Raw genomic sequence first — 20,706 nt, 5'->3', positions numbered from 1 at the left:
CTAATTGAGTTTTAATTTCAGAGTCATCTTTATTATCATGAATATTCAAACACCGGCTGTTCCTCACACACGATGGAGATGAGATTAACTTGCAGTTTATTATTTATAGATGTACAGTAATTGATATATTGGAGCATCACCTCTACTTGCAGATCAAGTTTTGCTTCTCTTGTCTTAATTTGGAATCAGAGATAGGTATATTTACCTTCAGGGCGAGGATCCTTAAGACTAACAGAGCTTTCTGTTTCCTCCACTGAACCATATATCATGTGAGTGGTTGGGTGGACAATTAAACACCATAACCATTTCAGCCCATCTGACTGCAGAGCAGGCAGGATCTATAATTAGCTGTTATCTGCTCCTTTCTCATAAAGCATCATGCATGTACTTTGGAAGAGGAGGATTTCAAAGGACCGCTTGGTCCAATGAAGAAGGTCTCATCTTGGAGTGGGTTTTATTTCCAGTTCAACAGGACAGGCAGTGACGGAAGAATCGGCATGTTCCGCCGATGACTCAAAGTCCCCATCTCATCCCTGTTTACCCAGTCATAATATTCCTCCCTAATAGCGTCTGATCTAATGCCAGATTGCAGGTTAGTCATTGTTGACAAGAGTGGCTAAAGTGCTATGGCAATGAAAGGGCTGTGGAAACAACAGGGAACAACACAGGCCCGCTATTCAATCAATCACAGATTTTTTAAAACTGCATTGCGGGTTCATTCAGAATGTTTAGGAAACATTACATGGTTAAATGCGTAATGGTCTTTTTTAATGAATAGGAAGTTATAGGCAGGCCAAAATGGATAGCCGGCCAAACAATATACAGCCACAGCCAACTGTCCACCAACAACTTCAACCACTCCAACACACACACACGGTTACATATATTAAAGATCAATTTGTGTAGGTCTCTCCATCTCCATCTCTTGACCATGGTTCTTGTAGCTCCGTCCCACCCCAGGCCAGGTTGATCTCTCTGCTCCCATGCCTGGGTGCTCCTGCCTTCATCCACAGGCCATGCAGAGGAGAGGCTCTGTTTGAGGCCCCTGCCTGTCCAGCGTCAGTCTAAGTGTCTCTGACAGCCCACCGCACAGTATTAACTATGATCTGCCACCACAGGGCCGGGCACCGCCGAGCCAAGGACCCAGAGAGAGGCTCCCTCCACTAGCTAGCTCCCTAACAAAGACTGCTTTGACCCAGCACCCTCATGGCCCACACTAATATATATATTTACAGCATTTCATATGCACATATAGTATACTAATATGGCCCCATTCATATGGACCGGGCCCCGGGTCCTGCCTGATGTTTAGAAGTGTCCTGGAGGGAATCGGAATCCACAAAGCCTTCAAACCCTTGATAGTGATGGGTAAAAGTTGAGGGAAGAAGACAGGCTATGTATCGGCTGAGTGCAAAACCGTACAGTTAAATTAATTCAGTTTGATCATTTGAGTGATTATGCCTAAGAAAGGGATTCCTTGCAATCCGTGATCCTTAGGACATCCCTATCCCATTGAAGTTTAAATTTAAAATGGTTAAGTTAAGGGTTAAGGTTAGGTAAGGGTTATGGTAGGGGTTAAGGTAAAGGACATCCCAAGGATCCCAAATAGCACTACCAATGCTATTTCATCCAGATAGGTGGTCCATACCACTGTTTATCCTCTACAGGCCCTAGAGAGACTGCCTCCTCTCCGCTGCCTTGGTCGTTTCTACGCTTTCCTGAGGATGTGGGGAGACTGGGAGAGAGACCCAGCAACGGTCCCTTCAAAGGAATAAATGGGTCATTAGACTACAAAATTGTGACAGAAATAAATAAATGTTTGAGGGGGGATTGGAAGGATAGACAAAGTTACAGTACTTGACTGAAATAGGTTCCGCTACTCATTTTGGCTGCCTTGACTGTTTATATTTAGGTGCAGGAGCTCCGCAATACTTTTGATCTAATATTCTATAAGAGGAACAGGAGCTGAAGCAGTAGAACATTTGAGGTGCCGGTACTCAGTTCCGGTGAGCTTCTGACCAAGTCAAGCACTGCAAAGATACTGTACATAATGAAAGCTGACTATGTTTAGCCCAAAGCATTTCGATAAACAGCAGCTCTTCCTTCAGTATCAGAAGTGCTTAGTCGCTGAATGTAAAAAACCTAAAGCCACTTTTCCTGCCCGCATTTCCCATAATTACAGCCCCACAATTCACTGTTGAATAGTTGAGGTTTTTCCCTTTGAGGTGACTGGCTTTTATATAGCAACACGACAAACACAGTGAAGCTACGGCCGTCCCCAGCCGTGTTCAAAGCTACAGTGGGAAGAGCAGAGGACACGGCTGACATGCATTATTCCTTACAAAAGCTGCCTTTTGTTTGCTTTATGCTTTAGGTCCCACAAATTGTAGGCTTTGTCCGTCACCATTTCTTTTTCGGGTGCCCTTTTTTCCTCTTCTTCATTCCCCCCCATCCGAGACACATGTTGGTGCGGCATTGACATCCGCACAGATGATACGTCTGTTGCTGAGCTCATCCCTGCTATTGCTCTGTGTGTAGGTGGGATTGGGGGGGGCTTCTTTTCCAGGCATAATAAGTCAGAAACGTTCCCTGTGACAATGGATTCCTTATTAAGACAAACATATGTTCTAAATGTTTGCGCCAAGTACAACTTCTGCACTTGTTATTTAAAGAAGGGAATGAAGATACAAAAACAAGGCTGTGTGAAATATTTCAAGCGTTATTTATTTTGTTTCTATTCCCTCTGAAATAAAGACTAGTAAATCTCTCCCAGGGTGTTCAAAGTGAAAATAAAGAGGAATTCCAAAAAGTTCAGACATTTAGTGCATGTCATAATTTTTGGTTACTATTTCTACCATTCTGGACCAATATCCTCCACCTTCTTAAATCCCAGCCCAATGAACAAACAAATCCTACTAAACCCCAGTCCCTCACAGGATCAGGCTCCATTAGCTGAGTCACTACAGGTCAACACAGCCACTGCCTCTGCTCTCCGCTTCCCTGGATCGTGGATTGTGCAATTAGACATCATAGCATGCGCTCCTCTTAACCCCGGGGCTACACTTAGAGAGTCATTACTCTCAGTAATGTCAAGTGTGATCCCTGCGCTTATCTGCACCAACTCACTGTAGTGGTTGGACTGACAGGTCCAGGGGCGGTACGTCAGCCCAACAGAGGCAATGCTCCCCTCTTGTGCCTCAGAGGGGTAGTTCACCATTCCAAAATCAATGTTTGTCAATCCACATTCCTAAATGAATAGGAAAGGTGGTAACTATCTAAAACAATGAGCATAGACAGTGCCATTCATCTGGGTTTCAGGCTTATATATGTATGTAGCTGTATCTATTGTGGGACTCACCAATAGACTACCTGAAACTTTGAGGTTTGCAAAATGTGATGTTGGAGTGAATTATCACTTTAATTCCAGTAACAATAGGTGAAGATGCATAACCTCTGTTGGGGATCTTCCTATGCAGCCAGAGCCATTTGAAATATATGGCTCTGTACATAGCATGAGAGGTAAAACACAGAGTCTTTATACACCCTAATCACCAACCACCCCTGCTTGTTGGGTCTCATCCAGAGTGATAATGACTAAGGGATGTGTGGTGGGATGTGGAGGGAACTCCCAATACCACAGCCCTGCTATCTCTGTGGGAGTTCATGATACATACAGACTGCACACAGATACACAATTTTGCAGTTTGGACAACAAGTGATAATTGTAAGATAAATGTTTTAAATAAAAGCTATATCCCCATTATAAACCTGATAGAGATATGAGTAATCAGTTTGGGGGAAGCTGTGAAGAATGCACCTCCACACACACACGGACCTCCCATGTATTCACACACACAAATATGTATGCTGATGGACAGACGCGCACATTACCACACTATAAATTCACCATACCGAAATGATTTGTGCGGACATCCTCTGCCCCCCCAGAGCCCTATGAATACTGGTCAAAACTAGTGCACTATACAGGGAATAGGGTTCCATTTGGGATGAAGCCTGAGTCAGTCGGCCCCTTGCGTTTAGGAGAGCAGCGACAGACAGTCAGTAAGTGGAACCAGCTCAGTCCAAGAGGTCAGATTAAGATACAGAGTGGAGGAGTAAGAGGGGTTAACAGTGACGGACGGACCGACCAAACACACACACACACACCACTACAGCACTGTGATGTCACTAATTAAGTCAGACAATCACTGCAGTAAAACCATAGTCAATGCTAGAGAAGGAAGTCCAACAGCCAAACAACCATCCACTGATCACTAACAATACTTCATCTTCAAAGCCAATGCCATAACAGACATGTTAATGCAGTCACATGACAAAGGTGTCTATGATGTGTAGAGGTCTTGCCTAGAGAGATAGAGTGGCCCAGGGGAGGTTACAGCCCTCCTGAAGGAGTGGTGACAGCAGACACCCTTTGCTGCCATTCTTTACACTTGCTGCCCTCTACTGGTCACACGTTGGGACTACAGCAACTGGCCTTGCATGCAAGATAGAGATGTCAATAAGGTGGACAGTGGTGCTCCAGCCAGGCAAGACAGCATAGGTACACACACACACACAGTATAAAATCTCTCACACCCTTGACAATTGAATACTGAAAATTCAATCCAATTTTGTTTAAAGCATAAAGTAACCTTTATGTAAGGTTATTTGACCAGGTAATTATTTATTATAAACTTTTAATTGAAAAGTACATTTTCTCTCCTGTACTATAGCACATCCCATTATTCACAGTAGTCTCTTTCAGTCAGGAGGAGCAGCCCAAAGAACACAGGGCTGAAATGGCACCCTATGCCCTTTAAAAGTGCACAACTTCTGACCAGAACCCTATGGGAGCGGGTCAAAAAGTAACACACTATTTAGGGAAAAGTGTGCCATTTCAGACACACTCAGTCTGAGAGGAGAGGCAGAGCAAGAGGGGTGGATGGTGGTGGGAGGCAGAGCAAGAGGGTGGATGGTGGTGGGAGGCAGAGCAAGCTGGAGATGGAGTCTCCAGACGAGGATGATATCCTTGTCACCCTAACGAGGAGGCAGCTAGGTAGCTCCAGAAGTACACTCAAAGTGGCCTTTCTTTCAGCAGACAGAATGCTCACTCATAACCTTACACCACAAAGAATACATCTAAACATAATCTAATTCAACTAAAGCAAAAAATGTTGTTTGTTCTTTCCTATTTACAAAGTGTTTCGACCGAATGTTTTAAGGTGTCAAAGGGGTTAAAATCCCTCAAGGTTAAATGAAACGACCTAGTACAGTACCACATACATAAAACTTATCAAAACAGGGAGGGTGATAGTATTCCAGTCTTGCTGATGTCCATGAGAAGTTGTTGACTCCAGAGTCCTTTGAGTCCAGGAAAGCTCCTCTTCTAGAGCTCAGTCAGGTGTGATGGGTTTAACATTGGAAATGGGAGCTTCCATGATCCAAGATGTATGTGAGTGGTTGACATTGGATGACAATTAGTTGACATTAAAAAGGTATGTTGACTTGAAGATTCAAACTCTCCAAATTGAAGCAAATAAGTAATTTGTCACTTGAGGGGGAATTAAGGTGGTAGTCAAATAATTTTGGAGACAAATACAGCATTAAATATAACCAGGACTTCTTTTTAAAAAAAAACATCAAGCCACCTTCAGAATATTAGAAAATAAAACAAATCAACCCATCCTGAGAACAATCAAAAAATAAATACACCCCTAAGCGTGCTCCTTTGTTTGTGTGTGTGTTTTTTTGTGTGGCGCAGAACTCAGTCCAGACTGTCTTTTGGTGTGTCAGTATCCCTGTAGTCCATTGTAAACCTTCTGTACTGACGATTGTTTCAGAATCCCTCTCACTCCTGAGAACAACAAAAGGCACAATTTAAAGTACTAACCATTGTGATCATAATTATTACATGTTTCAGAATCATTCATCGCCGACAAGTTAATCAGTAGTTTCATTGTCTTCGTGTCCTGCGCCTCTCAGTCTTTGTGTACATTGTTGATATGCCTAATCTTTATGGAAGAACAAGACCCCATACCTGATATGTAACATACAGTTGACCTTTTACTGATAGCATCAATGTCAACTCAAGTTTAATAGATCATTACAAAACCCTTCCCGCATGTTTATCAACTTCCTCCTTACCCTCTTTCTGATTGTCATCCAGCTGTGTCTGTGGGAACTCGATGTCAAAGGAGACAATGAGAGATCCACGGATGTTGTTGTTGTCAAAATTTGGCAGGCCTTCTCCCTTCTTCCACAGCCGGGCACCAGGCTTGGTGATCTTGTCCCTCTCAATGTGAACCTGCCACAGGGGCAGTCACAAGTCAATGTTGTTATTGATTCAAAGATGTGTCAATTTTGGACCAATCATTCCAAACCCAGATAAAACCTACTCTGGACATAAAGCATGCTGAATGGAGAATATCCATTGAAAGTTATTTTTAGTCCAGGAATAAGCTTAATTTGGGTCGGGGAAACTTGGCCATTACATTTGATTACATGTTGGAAAAACAGTTCATGTGTATTCCCGAGTGGCGCAGCGGTCTAAGGCACAGCATCTCAGTGCTAGAGGCATCACTACAGATACCATGGTTCGAATCCAAGCTGTATCGCAACCGGCCGTGATTGGCAGTACTATAGGGCGGCGCACAATTGGCCCTGCGGCGTCCGAGTTTGGCTGTCATTGTAAATAAGAATGTGTTCAACCGACTTGCCTAGGTAAATAAAATAAATTCTTGGTCTCCACTGGGAATCTTGTTTTTGGTCCTGATTAAACATGTAGAATCGACCACAGACAGTTGTCTGAGTTGGGGGAAAACTACCCAATGCATCACTAATAGTTAGTAGGCTGTAGTTGGATAGATGTGTAGGAGCCTTTACACACCGTATGTCCATCGAGGTGTGTGATGTCCATCTCAAAGCCAACCAGAGCCTCTACCAGAGAGATTGTGACGTTAGTGTACAGGTCGTCTCCTCGACGCTCAAACACTGGATGTCTGGAAGCACACAATCATTGTTCAATAAAACGGCTTCAACTGACAACATATTACTGTGCAATAGAAACAGGCTAACAGAGTGAGAGAATGCATTTGCATAAAGCAAGCATGCAAATAGATAAACAGAAGGGCCAAGACACAGACAATGCAAGTAGAGTACATTCAAAAAATCTTTACATAACATCAATGTATTCACTTGACAGTTTGATCTGTGCTGAAAAAGGTATAGTACTCAGAAGGATAGATCAGCCTCGTCAGAATCATTATATAATATCTGAAATAAGGAAATGCATGCTGCTCTTACTTCATAACTTTGATGCGGAAGCGTAGATCCCCTGGCTCGCCGTCGATGTGAGGTTCACCTGTAAAATACATGATTATTTATATACAACGACTTTACCCTTGTTTACCCATGTTATCCTGATGGTGGAGTAAGTAGCTTACCTTCTCCAATGAAAGGGTACTCCATCTCATCTCTCACTCCCTGTTCAATCTCCACCTCCAGAGTTCTCTCCTCATTCACCAGCCTGGGATCATTGAGAGAGACAAATCCTAACCATTAGGATGAAACTACTTGCTTTATTACTGAGCATGTAAAGAAAGACACCATTGTCTCCTGCGTTATCAATCTCAGCCAATAGGACAGTGACTCACTTTATATTGGGGCACTCGTCACACACTACTTCCTGGGTCATCTGGAAGCGTCCAGGTCCGAGCTGCGTCGTCCTCATTTCCTGTCTGCAGTTGCATTTCCTTTTCCCATGGGCCTCTTTGGCTACAGGCTTGTTGCGCACAACCTGGGCGGTGCATATAGATGTTATGATGAGAGTGGTAGGTATGTGTTGGACTAGGGTAGGACTGGTGAAGCACATCAATCCTATACAATATATCACAAACCACCATCAGTGATTAATAGTACCTCTACAAAGTTCCCAGAGTACACTTCTTCGAGTGTGACCTCCAGGTCTAGTACTATGTCATTTCCTCTGGGAATGTTCCTGTCCTGTTGTCCTTGCCTGTTACCTCCAAACATGAAGCCAAAGTCCCCGAAGAAACTGTAAGAGGTGATTGTTGATGAGAGAACAGTGATGCCGAAGGCATTCTTTGATTCTTAAAACCTCACATGCTTATGCCTACAATTGGGTATGGCTTGTAACTGGAATACAGATGTCATTCTTTTACCACACACTAGTGCCTAGTAGTATAAATGAATGGAACACTCATTAGGTATTGTTAAGCAGAGGTATATGTAGTATATTATGGTAATTAGGTAAACCTACTATTAGGTCAACCTACCTGGAGAAGATATCATTGTGAGAACCATGGTGACCCTCTTTCAGACCATCCTCTCCGTATGCATCATACTGCTTCCTCTTCTCATCATCTGAAAGCACCTACAAACAGCACAACACCAGGGACTAACTCATTTAAGTCACAAAATAAAGGGTTTGGTGAATGTGTGAATTTGCAACATTGTATAAACTTTAATTGCAAACTCTTAATATCACATTTTTAAAAAACTAAATAGCTCATCATGCAATTGTCCTAATTTGAACCCTTTCAATTTTGTTATCATAATGCCATTGGTGCACATCATAGAAGTGGTCACTGAGCAGGTCCGCGTGCTCCACGTCGTGTTTTCATGAGAGCAAGCGGACCACAATATGAGCCAATCAGAGGCAGCCACACGGTCTTCTTGGCCAATCAAAAAGGCTTATGTCGTTTCCATAGACACACGCCTTGGTTAAGGGATACAGTATTTTCAACCAAACTTACGTTACCCGCTCAGGCATCTTTTTACGCCTGCTACGTTAGGTTACCAACAACAACCAAATAGGTTTATTCAGTTTCCTACAAAATACGTTTGTATCGGTGCCTCGAGCGCTTCAGCAAATGAAATATAACGAAAACCCTAATATACACCCTGGTTAAATTAGAATTATTAAAATATTATTGGGAGAGAAGCAATAAAACGCTAGCGTTAACTCATAAAACTCAACTAAGTTGCCGTTCATATTTTGTAAATATCTTAATGACATGAGCATCGTTTCCGAAGCCACAAATCAGACACCATTATTATACTGGTAAAACAAAAAAGGGCCATTCAACACATTGGAAGATAAATGATATATGATGCAGGTAAACACAGCGGGTAATTTCATACCTCATAGGCTGACCCCAGGTCTGCGAATTTGTCAGCAGCAGTAGGGTCATCGGGGTTTCTGTCAGGGTGGAGCTGGAGAGCCAGCTTTCTGTAAGCCTTCTTGATGTCCCTCACAGATGCCGACTTGCTCACCCCCAAGATCTTGTAGAAATCTCGCCTGTTGAGAAAGGTGAAAATGCGAGGGGAATTGAGTTACAGACTCTTGTAGATACAGTATTTCCCTTCATGATAGGGACAGGTGGAGTAGGGTTCGCAAACGTGTCGTTTATATATAATACATTTTGCTTGTGTCTTGTATTTATGAAGTGGGGATCACCCAGAGTGATTCAGATTGATATCAATAACTCATTTGAGAGTACAAAGCCAGCGGGAAAGCTAGCCCACTTCCCTGAGATGGCATTCATCATTCCCTTGAATAGTATGACTCAGCCGATACACGATACTGGAAACAAAGAATCAGGCAAGGGTGATGTTGACTACCCTTTCGGACAATTATTTATTTAGCGTGTCGTTGAGATTGCTTCTTTTACCCCTCCAGCTAGTAGCGAGTTAGCCATATTACACATGGAGAATGGGGTTCAAAAGTGTAGACCAATCACAATGAAACATGTGTACCAGTTAGCGACACCGCGTTTAACCGTTGCAGAAGCCGTGTGCACGGATAATATAGAAACATGTACTTACCCTGCAAGCACTGCCGCAACAAAATACAGGACAAGACAGCAAACACTGCCCAGATTCATCCCTTTAACGGCCATAGATCCCTGTTTCTTCAAGAAACCAACAGAACAACCCGGCTTTTTGATGTTGGCTTCCTTCTGTCACTAGTTCTCTTCCTTCTGTCAAATCAGAACCGCCCACGTGAAACCCAGAAGTCCCGCCTCTCATCCTAAAGCACGCCCACCCTTAAAGGCTCTGCATGGTCAATCTGCTGTCTGCGTTGGCCATGCAGCATTTACAGTGTTACGGTCTCTGGGCATTCATACTGTACTTCCTGCGCTTCGTAGAGCAACGCAGAGCTGTTGTGGAGGAAGTAATCAAGTAAGTGAGGTTCTGTTTATACAGGACCTCCCGCCCCCATCTATCGTCCACCAATAATGACAATGCGGAGCTATATGGCACTATATGGACCCCTCCGCATTGTTACACCATTTGGGAGGCGCAAGGCGATGCGGTACAGGGCTCGATTAGGCCTCTGCATGAATCCAGACGCTCTGCAATTCCATTACACCCTCCGGCCACATTTCTGACCGAGCATAAATAGGCTTTTAGCTACAGCGACAAAAGCCGTTGTAAACTTTTGCTATATCTTTGCAATAGCATTTTTAGTGGATGAATGTAGGATGTACATCGTTTTCAGCAATATCCCCCAAAATCGATAAATATTCTCCCTTTCTGTCTGATTGAGAAAGAAGAGCGCAATTGCAGCCTGCAATTCCTGCATGTGGGCATCACAGGAGGTTGGTGGCACCTTAATTGGGAAGAACGGGCTCATGGTAATGACTGGAGCAGGCTCAGTGGAATAGTATCAAATACGTCAAACACATGGTTTCCATTCCATTTGCTCTGTTCCGGCCATTATTACAAGCCATTCTTCCCTCAGCTGCCTCCACTGGTGGGCATTCCAGCATCTGCAGGAACCACTCTTTATACTTCTATTGGTAAATGTTTTAATTAGGACAGGCAGGAGTGATCCTGGGGGCGCTAAAGCACTAGCTAGTAGCTAGCTAGCTGTACACCGGTAGACAGTGTCTTTCGCCCCCGCCTGTCAGGCACTGTTTTCCCGGTGCTATTAATGACGGCAATCGGTACACACCGCAGGCGAGGGCGACACAGTTAACTAGTTACCTAGCACACTGTCGCCCTAGCCTCCTGTCTCCCTGCATGTCGGGGACTGTTATCAAGCAGTTCTGTTAACAATGGTGAGGGCAGGCGACGCTCCCGCTAGGACTGCTATAGTCAGTGGCAAAATAAATCTGTTAATAAAAGTATTGTCTGCCACAGTGGACTATAAAAATACCCGTAAAACCTAGCGGTCAAACACGGAAATGGTTAAAATCATTTTCCCACCATTCATTTTTCACATAATGAATTTTACAGAGACTTCAAATTAAGTATGCATTTGGTGTAGGCTTATCTTTGCGTGACATTTTGATAACCGTGTAATTCTCTTGCGACAAAGTGAGTTTTATCAATATATTTGCCTAAAAATATCAAATAAAATAATTCAATACTAATCAGCAACAGAGAAGACCTCAGCAAGACCACAAATTCCTGCAGGAAGCTCCTGCACATCATCTCTAGCTGACACTGTCTGCTACCGTTCACCAGTGCGATCAGAGACCTGTGCCCAATCCACGATGAACTCATGTGATGTATTGAAATGAAGTATTTTCTTCTGTCCCCTTTCTCTGTCTCAGCTAGCCACTGACTACACTTTAGCTACCTAGTTAGCAGAGCAGTAGATACAAACAAATGGTATTACTTAGCTGAGATAATTGTTTGTACAGTATGTCGACCTTGGTGTCTATTTCAAACCTGATGGCAAGGATGAGCATAAGAGCGTTAAAATGGGAGAATACCACTATGCGTCTGGCCATGTGGAGAAGTGCAGCTATAGTGAGAGGCAATTTACCAGTTTTGTCAGGGCCAGAATGAGGGATAAAGTTGATTCTGTGTCAGAGAGTGTAGATATTAACTATACTGCTGTTAACATTCTATAATTTTTTAAATTTATTTTATTTCACCTTTATTTAACCAGGTAAGCAAGTTGAGAACAAGTTCTCATTTACAATTGCGACCTGGCCAAGATAAAGCAAAGCAGTTCGACACATACAACGACACAGAGTTACACATGGAGTAAAACAAACATACAGTCAATAATACAGTAAAAAAAAACAAGTCTATATACAATGTGAGCAAATTAGGTGAGAAGGGAGGTAAAGGCAAAAAAGGCCATGGTGGCAAAGTAAATACAATATAGCAAGTAAAACACTGGAATGGTAGTTTTGCAATGGAAGAATGTGCAAAGTAGAAATAAAAATAATGGGGTGCAAAGGAGCAAAATAAATAAATTAATTAAATACAGTTGGGAAAGAGGTAGTTGTTTGGGCTAAATTATAGGTGGGCTATGTACAGGTGCAGTAATCTGTAAGATGCTCTGACAGTTGGTGCTTAAAGCTAGTGAGGGAGATAAGTGTTTCCAATTTAAGAGATTTTTGTAGTTCGTTCCAGTCATTGGCAGCAGAGAACTGGAAGGAGAGGCGGCCAAAGAAAGAATTGGTTTTGGAGGTGACTAGAGATATACCTGCTGGAGCGTGTGCTACAGGTGGGAGATGCTATGGTGACCAGCGAGCTGAGATAAGGGGGACTTTACCTAGCAGGGTCTTGTAGATGACATGGAGCCAGTGGGTTTGGCGACGAGTATGAAGCGAGGGCCAGCCAACGAGAGCGTACAGGTCGCAATGGTGGGTAGTATATGGGGCTTTGGTGACAAAACGGATTGCACTGTGATAGACTGCATCCAATTTGTTGAGTAGGGTATTGGAGGCTATTTTGTAAATGACATCGCCAAAGTCGAGGATTGGTAGGATGGTCAATTTTACAAGGGTATGTTTGGCAGCATGAGTGAAGGATGCTTTGTTGCGAAATAGGAAGCCAATTCTAGATTTAACTTTGGATTGGAGATGTTTGATATGGGTCTGGAAGGAGAGTTTACAGTCTAACCAGACACCTAAGTATTTGTAGTTGTCCACGTATTCTAAGTCAGAGCCGTCCAGAGTAGTGATGTTGGACAGGCGGGTAGGTGCAGGTAGCGATCGGTTGAAGAGCATGCATTTAGTTTTACTTGTATTTAAGAGCAATTGGAGGCCACGGAAGGAGAGTTGTATGGCATTGAAGCTTGCCTGGAGGGTTGTTAACACAGTGTCCAAAGAAGGGCCGGAAGTATACAGAATGGTGTCGTCTGCGTAGAGGTGGATCAGAGACTCACCAGCAGCAAGAGCGACCTCATTGATGTATACAGAGAAGAGAGTCGGTCCAAGAATTGAACCCTGTGGCACCCCATAGAGACTGCCAGAGGTCCGGACAGCAGACCCTCCGATTTGACACACTGAACTCTATCAGAGAAGTAGTTGGTGAACCAGGCGAGGCAATCATTTGAGAAACCAAGGTTGTCGAGTCTGCCGATGAGGATGCGGTGGTTGACAGAGTCGAAAGCCTTGGCCAGATCAATGAATACGGCTGCACAGTAATGTTTCTTATCGATGGCGGTTAAGATATCGTTTAGGACCTTGAGCGTGGCTGAGGTGCACCCATGACCAGCTCTGAAACCAGATTGCATAGCAGAGAAGGTATGGTGAGATTCGAAATGGTCGGTAATCTGTTTGTTGACTTGGCTTTCGAAGACCTTAGAAAGGCATGGTAGGATAGATATAGGTCTGTAGCAGTTTGGGTCAGAGTGTCCCCCCTTTGAAGAGGGGGATGACCGCAGCTGCTTTCCAATCTTTGGGAATCTCAGATGACACGAAAGAGAGGTTGAACAGGCTAGTAATAGGGGTGGCAACAATTTCGGCAGATAATTTTAGAAAGAAAGGGTCCAGATTGTCTAGCCCGGCTGATTTGTAGGGGTCCAGATTTTTCAGCTCTTTCAGAACTTCAGCTGAATGGATTTGGGAGAAGGAGAAATGGGGAAGGCTTGGGCGAGTTGCTGTTGGGGTGCAGTGCTGTTGACCGGGGTAGGAGTTGCCAGGTGGAAAGCATGGCCAGCCGTAGAAAAATGCTTATTGAAATTCTCAATTATGGTGGATTTATCAGTGGTGACAGTGTTTCCTATCTTCAGTGCAGTGGGCAGCTGGGAGGAGGTGTTCTTATTCTCCATGGACTTTACAGTGTCCCAGAACTTTTAGAGTTAGTGTTGCAGGAAGCAAATTTCTGCTTGAAAAAGCTAGCCTTGGCTTTTCTAACTGCCTGTGTATAACGGTTTCTAGCTTCCCTGAACAGCTGCATATCACGGGGCTGTTCGATGCTAATGCAGAACGCCATAGGATGTTTTTGTGTTGGTTAAGGGCAGTCAGGTCTGGGGAGAACCAAGGGCTATATCTGTTCCTGGTTCTAATTTTCTTGAATGGGGCATGTTTATTTAAGATTGTTAGGAAGGCATTTTTAAAAATATCCAGGCATCCTCTACTGACGGGATGAGATCAATATCCTTCCAGGACACCCCGGCCAGGTCGATTAGAAAGGCCTGCTCGCTGAAGTGTTTCAGGGAGCGTTTTACAGTGATGAGTGGAGGTCGTTTGACCGCTGACCCATTACGGATGCAGGCAATGAGGCAGTGATCGCTGAGATCTTGGTTGAAGACAGCAGAGGTGTATTTAGAGGGGAAGTTGGTTAGGATGATATCTATGAGGGTGCCCGTGTTTAAGGCTTTGGGGGTACCTGGTAGGTTCATTGATAATTTGTGTGAGATTGAGGGCATCAAGTTTAGATTGTAGGATGGCTGGGGTGTTAAGCATGTTCCAGTTTAGGTCGCCTAGCAGCACGAGCTCTGAAGATAGATGGGGGCAATCAGTTCACATATGGTGTCCAGAGCACAGCTGGGGGCAGAGGGTGGTCTATAGCAGGCGGCAACGGTGAGAGACTTGTTTTTAGAGAGGTGGATTTTTAAAAGTAGAAGTTCAAATTGTTTGGGTACAGACCTGGATAGTAGGACAGAACTCTGCAGGCTATCTTTGCAGTAGATTGCAACACCGCCCCCTTTGGCAGTTCTATCTTGTCTGAAAATGTTGTAGTTTGGAATTAAAATTTCTGAATTTTTGGTGGTCTTCCTAAGCCAGGATTCAGACACAGCTAGAACATCCGGGTTGGCAGAGTGTGCTAAAGCAGTGAAAAGAACAAACTTAGGAGGAGGCTTCTAATGTTAACATGCATGAAACCAAGGCTATTACGGTTACAGAAGTCATCAAAAGAGAGCGCCTGGGGAATAGGAGTGGAGCTAGGCACTGCAGGGCCTGGATTCACCTCTACATCGCCAGAGGAACATAGGAGGAGAAGAATAAGGGTACGGCTAAAAGCAATAAGAATTGGTCGTCTAGAACTTCTGGAACAGAGAGTAAAAGGAGGTTTCTGGGGGCGATAAAATAGCATCAGGGTATAATGTACAGACAAAGGTATGGTAGGATGTGAATACAGTGGAGGTAAACCTAGGTATTGAGTGATGAAGAGAGAGATATTGTCTCTAGAAACATCATTGAAACCAGGAGATGTCATTGCATGTGTGGGTGGTGGAACTAATACGTTGGATAAGGTATAGTGAGCAGGACTAGAGGCTCTACAGTGAAATAAGCCAATAAACACTAACCAGAACAGCAATGGACAAGACATATTGACATTAAGGAGAGGCATCCTTAGTCGAGTGATCAAAAGGGTCAAGGGAGTGGAGAGGTTGGTTTGGGGGTCACGGCGATTTAGACAGCTAGCCAGGACATCGGTAGCAAGCTAGCATAGGATGGAGGTCTGTTGTTAGCCACCTCTTGCGTTCCGTCAGTAGATTAGTGGAGTTCCGTGTTGTAGAGGGGATTAGTCCAAATCACACAACAACAAAAAAATAAAAACAATAGATATAGTTATAGAGGCCCAAGAAGAAACATAATAATAATAAAAATAAATAAATTGTCCGATTGTCTATTCTGAGAGCAGCCGGTAAGACAGCTAACGGTTAGCAGGCCGCAGATGGGCGTTCAGGTAACGTCGCAACGGAGGAGCCAGCCGGATCTCCTTCGGGTAGATAACGTCGGCAGTCCAGTTGTGAAGGCCCGGTGGGGCTCCGCGTAGGCAGTAAAACGGGTCCGGATAGGTGACTGCAGCCCAGGAGTGATTGACGGAGCTCAGGAGTGATTGACGGAGCTGGCTAGCTCCGGAGTAATTGATGTTTGCTCCGGAATCGACGAAAGCAGATAGACACACGGATAGCAGCCAGCTAGCTGTGAGATCCGGGAGTGAATGTCCAGAGAGCAGTTGAAATCCAGGGACATGGAGAGAAAAATCGGTCCGGTATGTTCCGTTCCGAGCCGCGCTGCGCCGTACAAAACTGGCGATAGATTTTCGAGTTAAAGGATAGCTGATGACCACAAACCGTGGTTAGCTGAATACTAACGAGTTGCCAGTAAAGAAGCTAACTAGCTTCTGATTAGCTTCTGGCTAGCTCCTGGCTAGCTTCTGGCTAGCTTCTTGGAGTTTCAGGCTAGCTTCTGGCTAGCTTCTTGGAGGATTGCAGATTTGAGGTAAATAATACGTATTTATACATATCAATTGGTGAGGCAGGTTGCAGGAGAGTGTATTGAAGATGAGTTGATGGAAAATAAAAATAAAATGTATGTGAAAAAAGTTGTAAATATATATATATACACGACACGACAAGACGAGGACAAAAGACGTCTGAACTGCTATGCCATCTCGGGCAAGGAAAGGAAAGATACACTTTTAAAAATTTAACTAGGCAAGTCAGTTAAGAACTAATTCTTATTTACAATGACAGCCTAGGAACAATGGGTTAACTGCCTTGTTCAGGGGCAGAATTAAATATTTTTTACCTTGTCAGCTCGGGGATTCAATCTAGCAACCTTTCGGTTACTGGCCCAACACTAACCACTAGGCTACCTGCCCGCCATTTAAGCAATTATATAATCATTAACCAGATTACCAATGATACCAGACTTAGATGAGTGATAAATCAGTTCTAAGATGTCATTGATGAGAATTGGTCAAAAAATCTATTGATGTTCAGAATTGACCATGTTAAGACATCCAGCCTATATTGCCGTTTCATGACTAGAGACACCTCTTCAAAGGCACAGTATTTATTTATTCAGAGTGGCACATGCATTCACACAGTCTTGACTCCTTCCAACTATATGATTGATATGTCAAATGAAAAATCACAAATTATATATTAAAGGTTTATGGAAAAACTACTTTTGTCCTCATGAAAATGAGAGTTTATTAAATATTCCACAGCTGTAATGCCATCAATTAAATCAAACTTTATTTCTTACAACATTTCTTACAACAAATGCATTTCAAGGTGTTCAAAGTCATGACTTGAAAGGCATATGGCACTTAACATCCTTCCTCTTGGGAGGTCTCTATTAGTGACCAGGGGATTCTCTCTACCACATGTGAATGCCTCTGTGGAGCTCATAAGTGTAGCCATGCAGCCTATTTTGGCGTATTCACAATATCGGCCGTACAGATGTGGAATGCCAGTGGAGGAAACCAGCAATGCCCAACAATGTGCAGTCAGTGGAGGACCTATACCCAGCCGAAGACTTACAACCCTATGTCTCGAGAGCCCAGAGAGGAGGAACTTCAGTGACTAAGGAACCGTTTCCGGGGCATGTTCAGTGGAATAGCACATCTCCTGGAACCGCTACCCTCCTGTCTGTACTGGACATTTTCTTTTTAAAACAAGGGTACCTGGGGAATGCAACATTCTAGTAATTTAAAAATGCCAGGTAGCTAGCTAGGTAACTAGAAAAATGACACCCCCCCCAAAAAAAATTATATACATGAGAAATACACTATCAATTATTCACACAACAAACTAAAAAGGCTATAATATTTACATGTTAGGTTACTTGCTACTTGTTGATGAGAGTTTGTATGGATAAATGTGGAGGTTTTTCCTACTCTGTGCCTTGAGTGATGACGTTAAAGCTTGCAACGGGAAGTGTAGTTCTGTATGATAGCTACATTAGCAGCTAATTAATATTTCATTTTTGGGAGGGTAATTACAGATAAAAACTGATAAAAGTTACATTGTCCGGTGGAGACTTGCACAGTTATTAAAACGTTGTGCCAGGGTAAGCCTACACGAAACACAGACCTTATATTAAGTAGTTATAAAATCCCCTACGGAAAAATGAATGGTGGAAAAACGATTGGAACCATTTCCGGGGTTTACCGCTAGGTTTTATGGGGATTATAACTCGTACTGTGGTACTCAATTTCCATTTTGACTCAGGGGTAGGGGCGTTCCTGCAGGGATGCACACATGCAAGAACGCCCGAATTGTGGGCTGCAGTGTTACCGGTAATAAACAAACCAAAAGCCAGCCCAGGTTGATAAGCTACTAAACTTGAATTTAAGAGCATTATTACCAGTTACTTTTCCTGGAGCTTCGAGACAGGACCAGAAATCGTTTAGACTAACGTTAGTATAAACTTACTGAAGCCAAGTGTTTTGTCTGTCTGCTTTGTATCAGCTAGCTACTTAACGTTCCCTTAATGCTAAGCAAATAAATCAAGCAACTGCTGTCAGCTTCATTCTATTTCTATGCCAGATCGTCTCTGCTTGCCAGTTGTCATGGGAACATCAGACAGACGTCCTAGTATCCAGGACGCCAGGAGGGAACAACAGAGCCAGACAACACAAACATTTGCATTGGAGCAAGAGACAGTGAAATAAATGCCATTTAGGAAGTAGTCAGTGAAAGGGTCCATATGCCCATTCTGTTACCTATAATGTTAAAAATCAGTTTTTACAACAGCTAGTTAGTTATGATACCACTTTCATCTAATACTGCAATATTGTTATGAAGACCAGAACCCACCAATGAAATAGGTGAACTCTTGTTTAAAACTATTTGGCATACTCCAAGCAGGCTGTCATGTGCTTTTTTACTGAGGAGGGGCTTCTGTCTGGCCACTAACATAAAGGCCTGATTGGTGGAGTGCTGCAGAGATGGTTGTCCTTCTGGAAGGTTCTCCCATCTCCACAGAGGAGCTCTGTCAGTGACCAACAGGTTCTTGGTCACCTCCTTGACCAAGGCCCTTCTCCCCCGATTACTCAGTTTGGCTGTGTGGCCAGCTTTAGGGAGAGTGTGGTAGCAGGAATACAAGATCGTTATATTTATACACCAAATGGTTGTTTTATTCTTGCCTCAAACAGTGAAAGGGTCCATAATGCCCATGTCTTCATAGTTTTTACAATAAATGGTTTTCCTTTTCAGTAAGAACAGTACCCTCTGCTCAACTCTACAACCTCTGAACGTGTATGTGTCTTTCGGAGGGGTTAAAATAAAGTATAACGCATGTATCTGTTCGATATCCGTGTACAGGAACAGGGCTCCGGGCAGCCGAGCGGAAATGGAGGAAAACTCGCCTCCCTGCGGACCTGGCATCCTTTCACTCCCTCCTCTCTACATTTTCCTCTTCTGTCTCTGCTGCTAAAGCCACTTTCTACCACTCTAAATTCCAAGCATCTGCCTCTAACCCTAGGAAGCTCTTTGCCACCTTCTCCTCCCTCCTGAATCCTCCTCCCCCTCCCCCCCCCTCCTCCCTCTCTGCAGATGACTTCGTCAACCATTTTGAAAAGAACGTCGACGACATCCGATCCTCGTTTGCTAAGTCAAACGACACCGCTGGTTCTGCTCACACTGCCCTACCCTGTGCTCTGACCTCTTTTCCCCTCTCTCTCCAGATGAAATCTCGCGTCTTGTGACGGCCGGCCGCCCAACAACCTGCCCGCTTGACCCTATTCCCTCCTCTCTTCTCCAGACCATTTCCGGAGACCTTCTCCCTTACCTCACCTCGCTCATCAACTCATCCCTGACCGCTGGCTACGTCCCTTCTGTCTTCAAGAGAGCGAGAGTTGCACCCCTTCTGAAAAAACCTACACTCGATCCCTCCGATGTCAACAACTACAGACCAGTATCCCTTCTTTCTTTTCTCTCCAAAACTCTTGAACGTGCCGTCCTTGGCCAGCTCTCCCGCTATTTCTCTCAGAATGACCTTCTTGATCCAAATCAGTCAGGTTTCAAGACTAGTCATTCAACTGAGACTGCTCTTCTCTGTATCACGGAGGCCCTCCGCACTGCTAAAGCTAACTCTCTCTCCTCTGCTCTCATCCTTCTAGACCTATCGGCTGCCTTCGATACTGTGAACCATCAGATCCTCCTCTCCACCCTCTCCGAGTTGGGCATCTCCGGCGCGGCCCACGCTTGGATTGCGTCCTACCTGACAGGTCGCTCCTACCAGGTGGCGTGGTGAGAATCTGTCTCCTCACCACGCGCTCTCACCACTGGCGTCCCCCAGGGCTCTGTTCTAGGCCCTCTCCTATTCTCGCTATACACCAAGTCACTTGGCTCTGTCATAACCTCACATGGTCTCTCCTATCATTGCTATGCAGACGACACACAATTAATCTTCTCCTTTCCCCCTTCTGATGACCAGGTGGCGAATCGCATCTCTGCATGTCTGGCAGACATATCAGTGTGGATGACGGATCACCACCTCAAGCTGAACCTCGGCAAGACGGAGCTGCTCTTCCTCCCGGGGAAGGACTGCCCATTCCATGATCTCGCCATCACGGTTGACAACTCCATTGTGTCCTCCTCCCAGAGCGCTAAGAACCTTGGCGTGATCCTGGACAACACCCTGTCGTTCTCAACTAACATCAAGGCGGTGGCCCGTTCTTGTAGGTTCATGCTCTACAACATCCGCAGAGTACGACCCTGCCTCACACAGGAAGCAGCGCAGGTCCTAA

The 20,706-nt window shown here is 44.2% G+C and overlaps 1 protein-coding gene across 1 annotated transcript; it reads right to left on the bottom strand.

Annotated features, from left to right (window-relative positions):
• Positions 1-4,664: 4,664 nt before the first annotated feature.
• On the bottom strand, positions 4,665-10,010 carry LOC115110396 (dnaJ homolog subfamily B member 11-like). The gene is made up of 10 exons (XM_029636007.2): positions 9,847-10,010; positions 9,163-9,319; positions 8,295-8,392; positions 7,918-8,053; positions 7,653-7,795; positions 7,443-7,525; positions 7,303-7,360; positions 6,887-6,998; positions 6,145-6,304; positions 4,665-5,854 (listed from the first exon to the last, which is right to left on the bottom strand). Exons 1-10 carry the CDS (start codon positions 9,918-9,920, stop codon positions 5,790-5,792), a joined length of 1,086 nt encoding a protein of 361 aa, XP_029491867.1. The 5' UTR covers positions 9,921-10,010; the 3' UTR covers positions 4,665-5,789.
• Between the last annotated feature and the right edge of the window lie 10,696 nt (positions 10,011-20,706).

Source organism: Oncorhynchus nerka, linkage group LG3, assembly GCF_034236695.1.
Source record: "Oncorhynchus nerka isolate Pitt River linkage group LG3, Oner_Uvic_2.0, whole genome shotgun sequence".
Lineage (NCBI taxonomy): Eukaryota > Metazoa > Chordata > Actinopteri > Salmoniformes > Salmonidae > Oncorhynchus > Oncorhynchus nerka.
This window is presented reverse-complemented; position numbering and strand designations above follow the sequence as displayed.

Coding starts and splice junctions, on each gene's coding strand:
- LOC115110396 (XM_029636007.2), bottom strand. CDS start 9,920: ATGGCCGTTAAAGGGATGAATCTGGGCAGTGTTTGCTGTCTTGTCCTG. Junction 8,393..9,162: donor ACCTGGGGTCAGCCTATGAG/GTATGAAATTAC, acceptor TGCTGTTTGTAG/GTGCTTTCAGATGATGAGAA. Junction 8,054..8,294: donor CACAATGATATCTTCTCCAG/GTAGGTTGACCT, acceptor CACCTCTTACAG/TTTCTTCGGGGACTTTGGCT.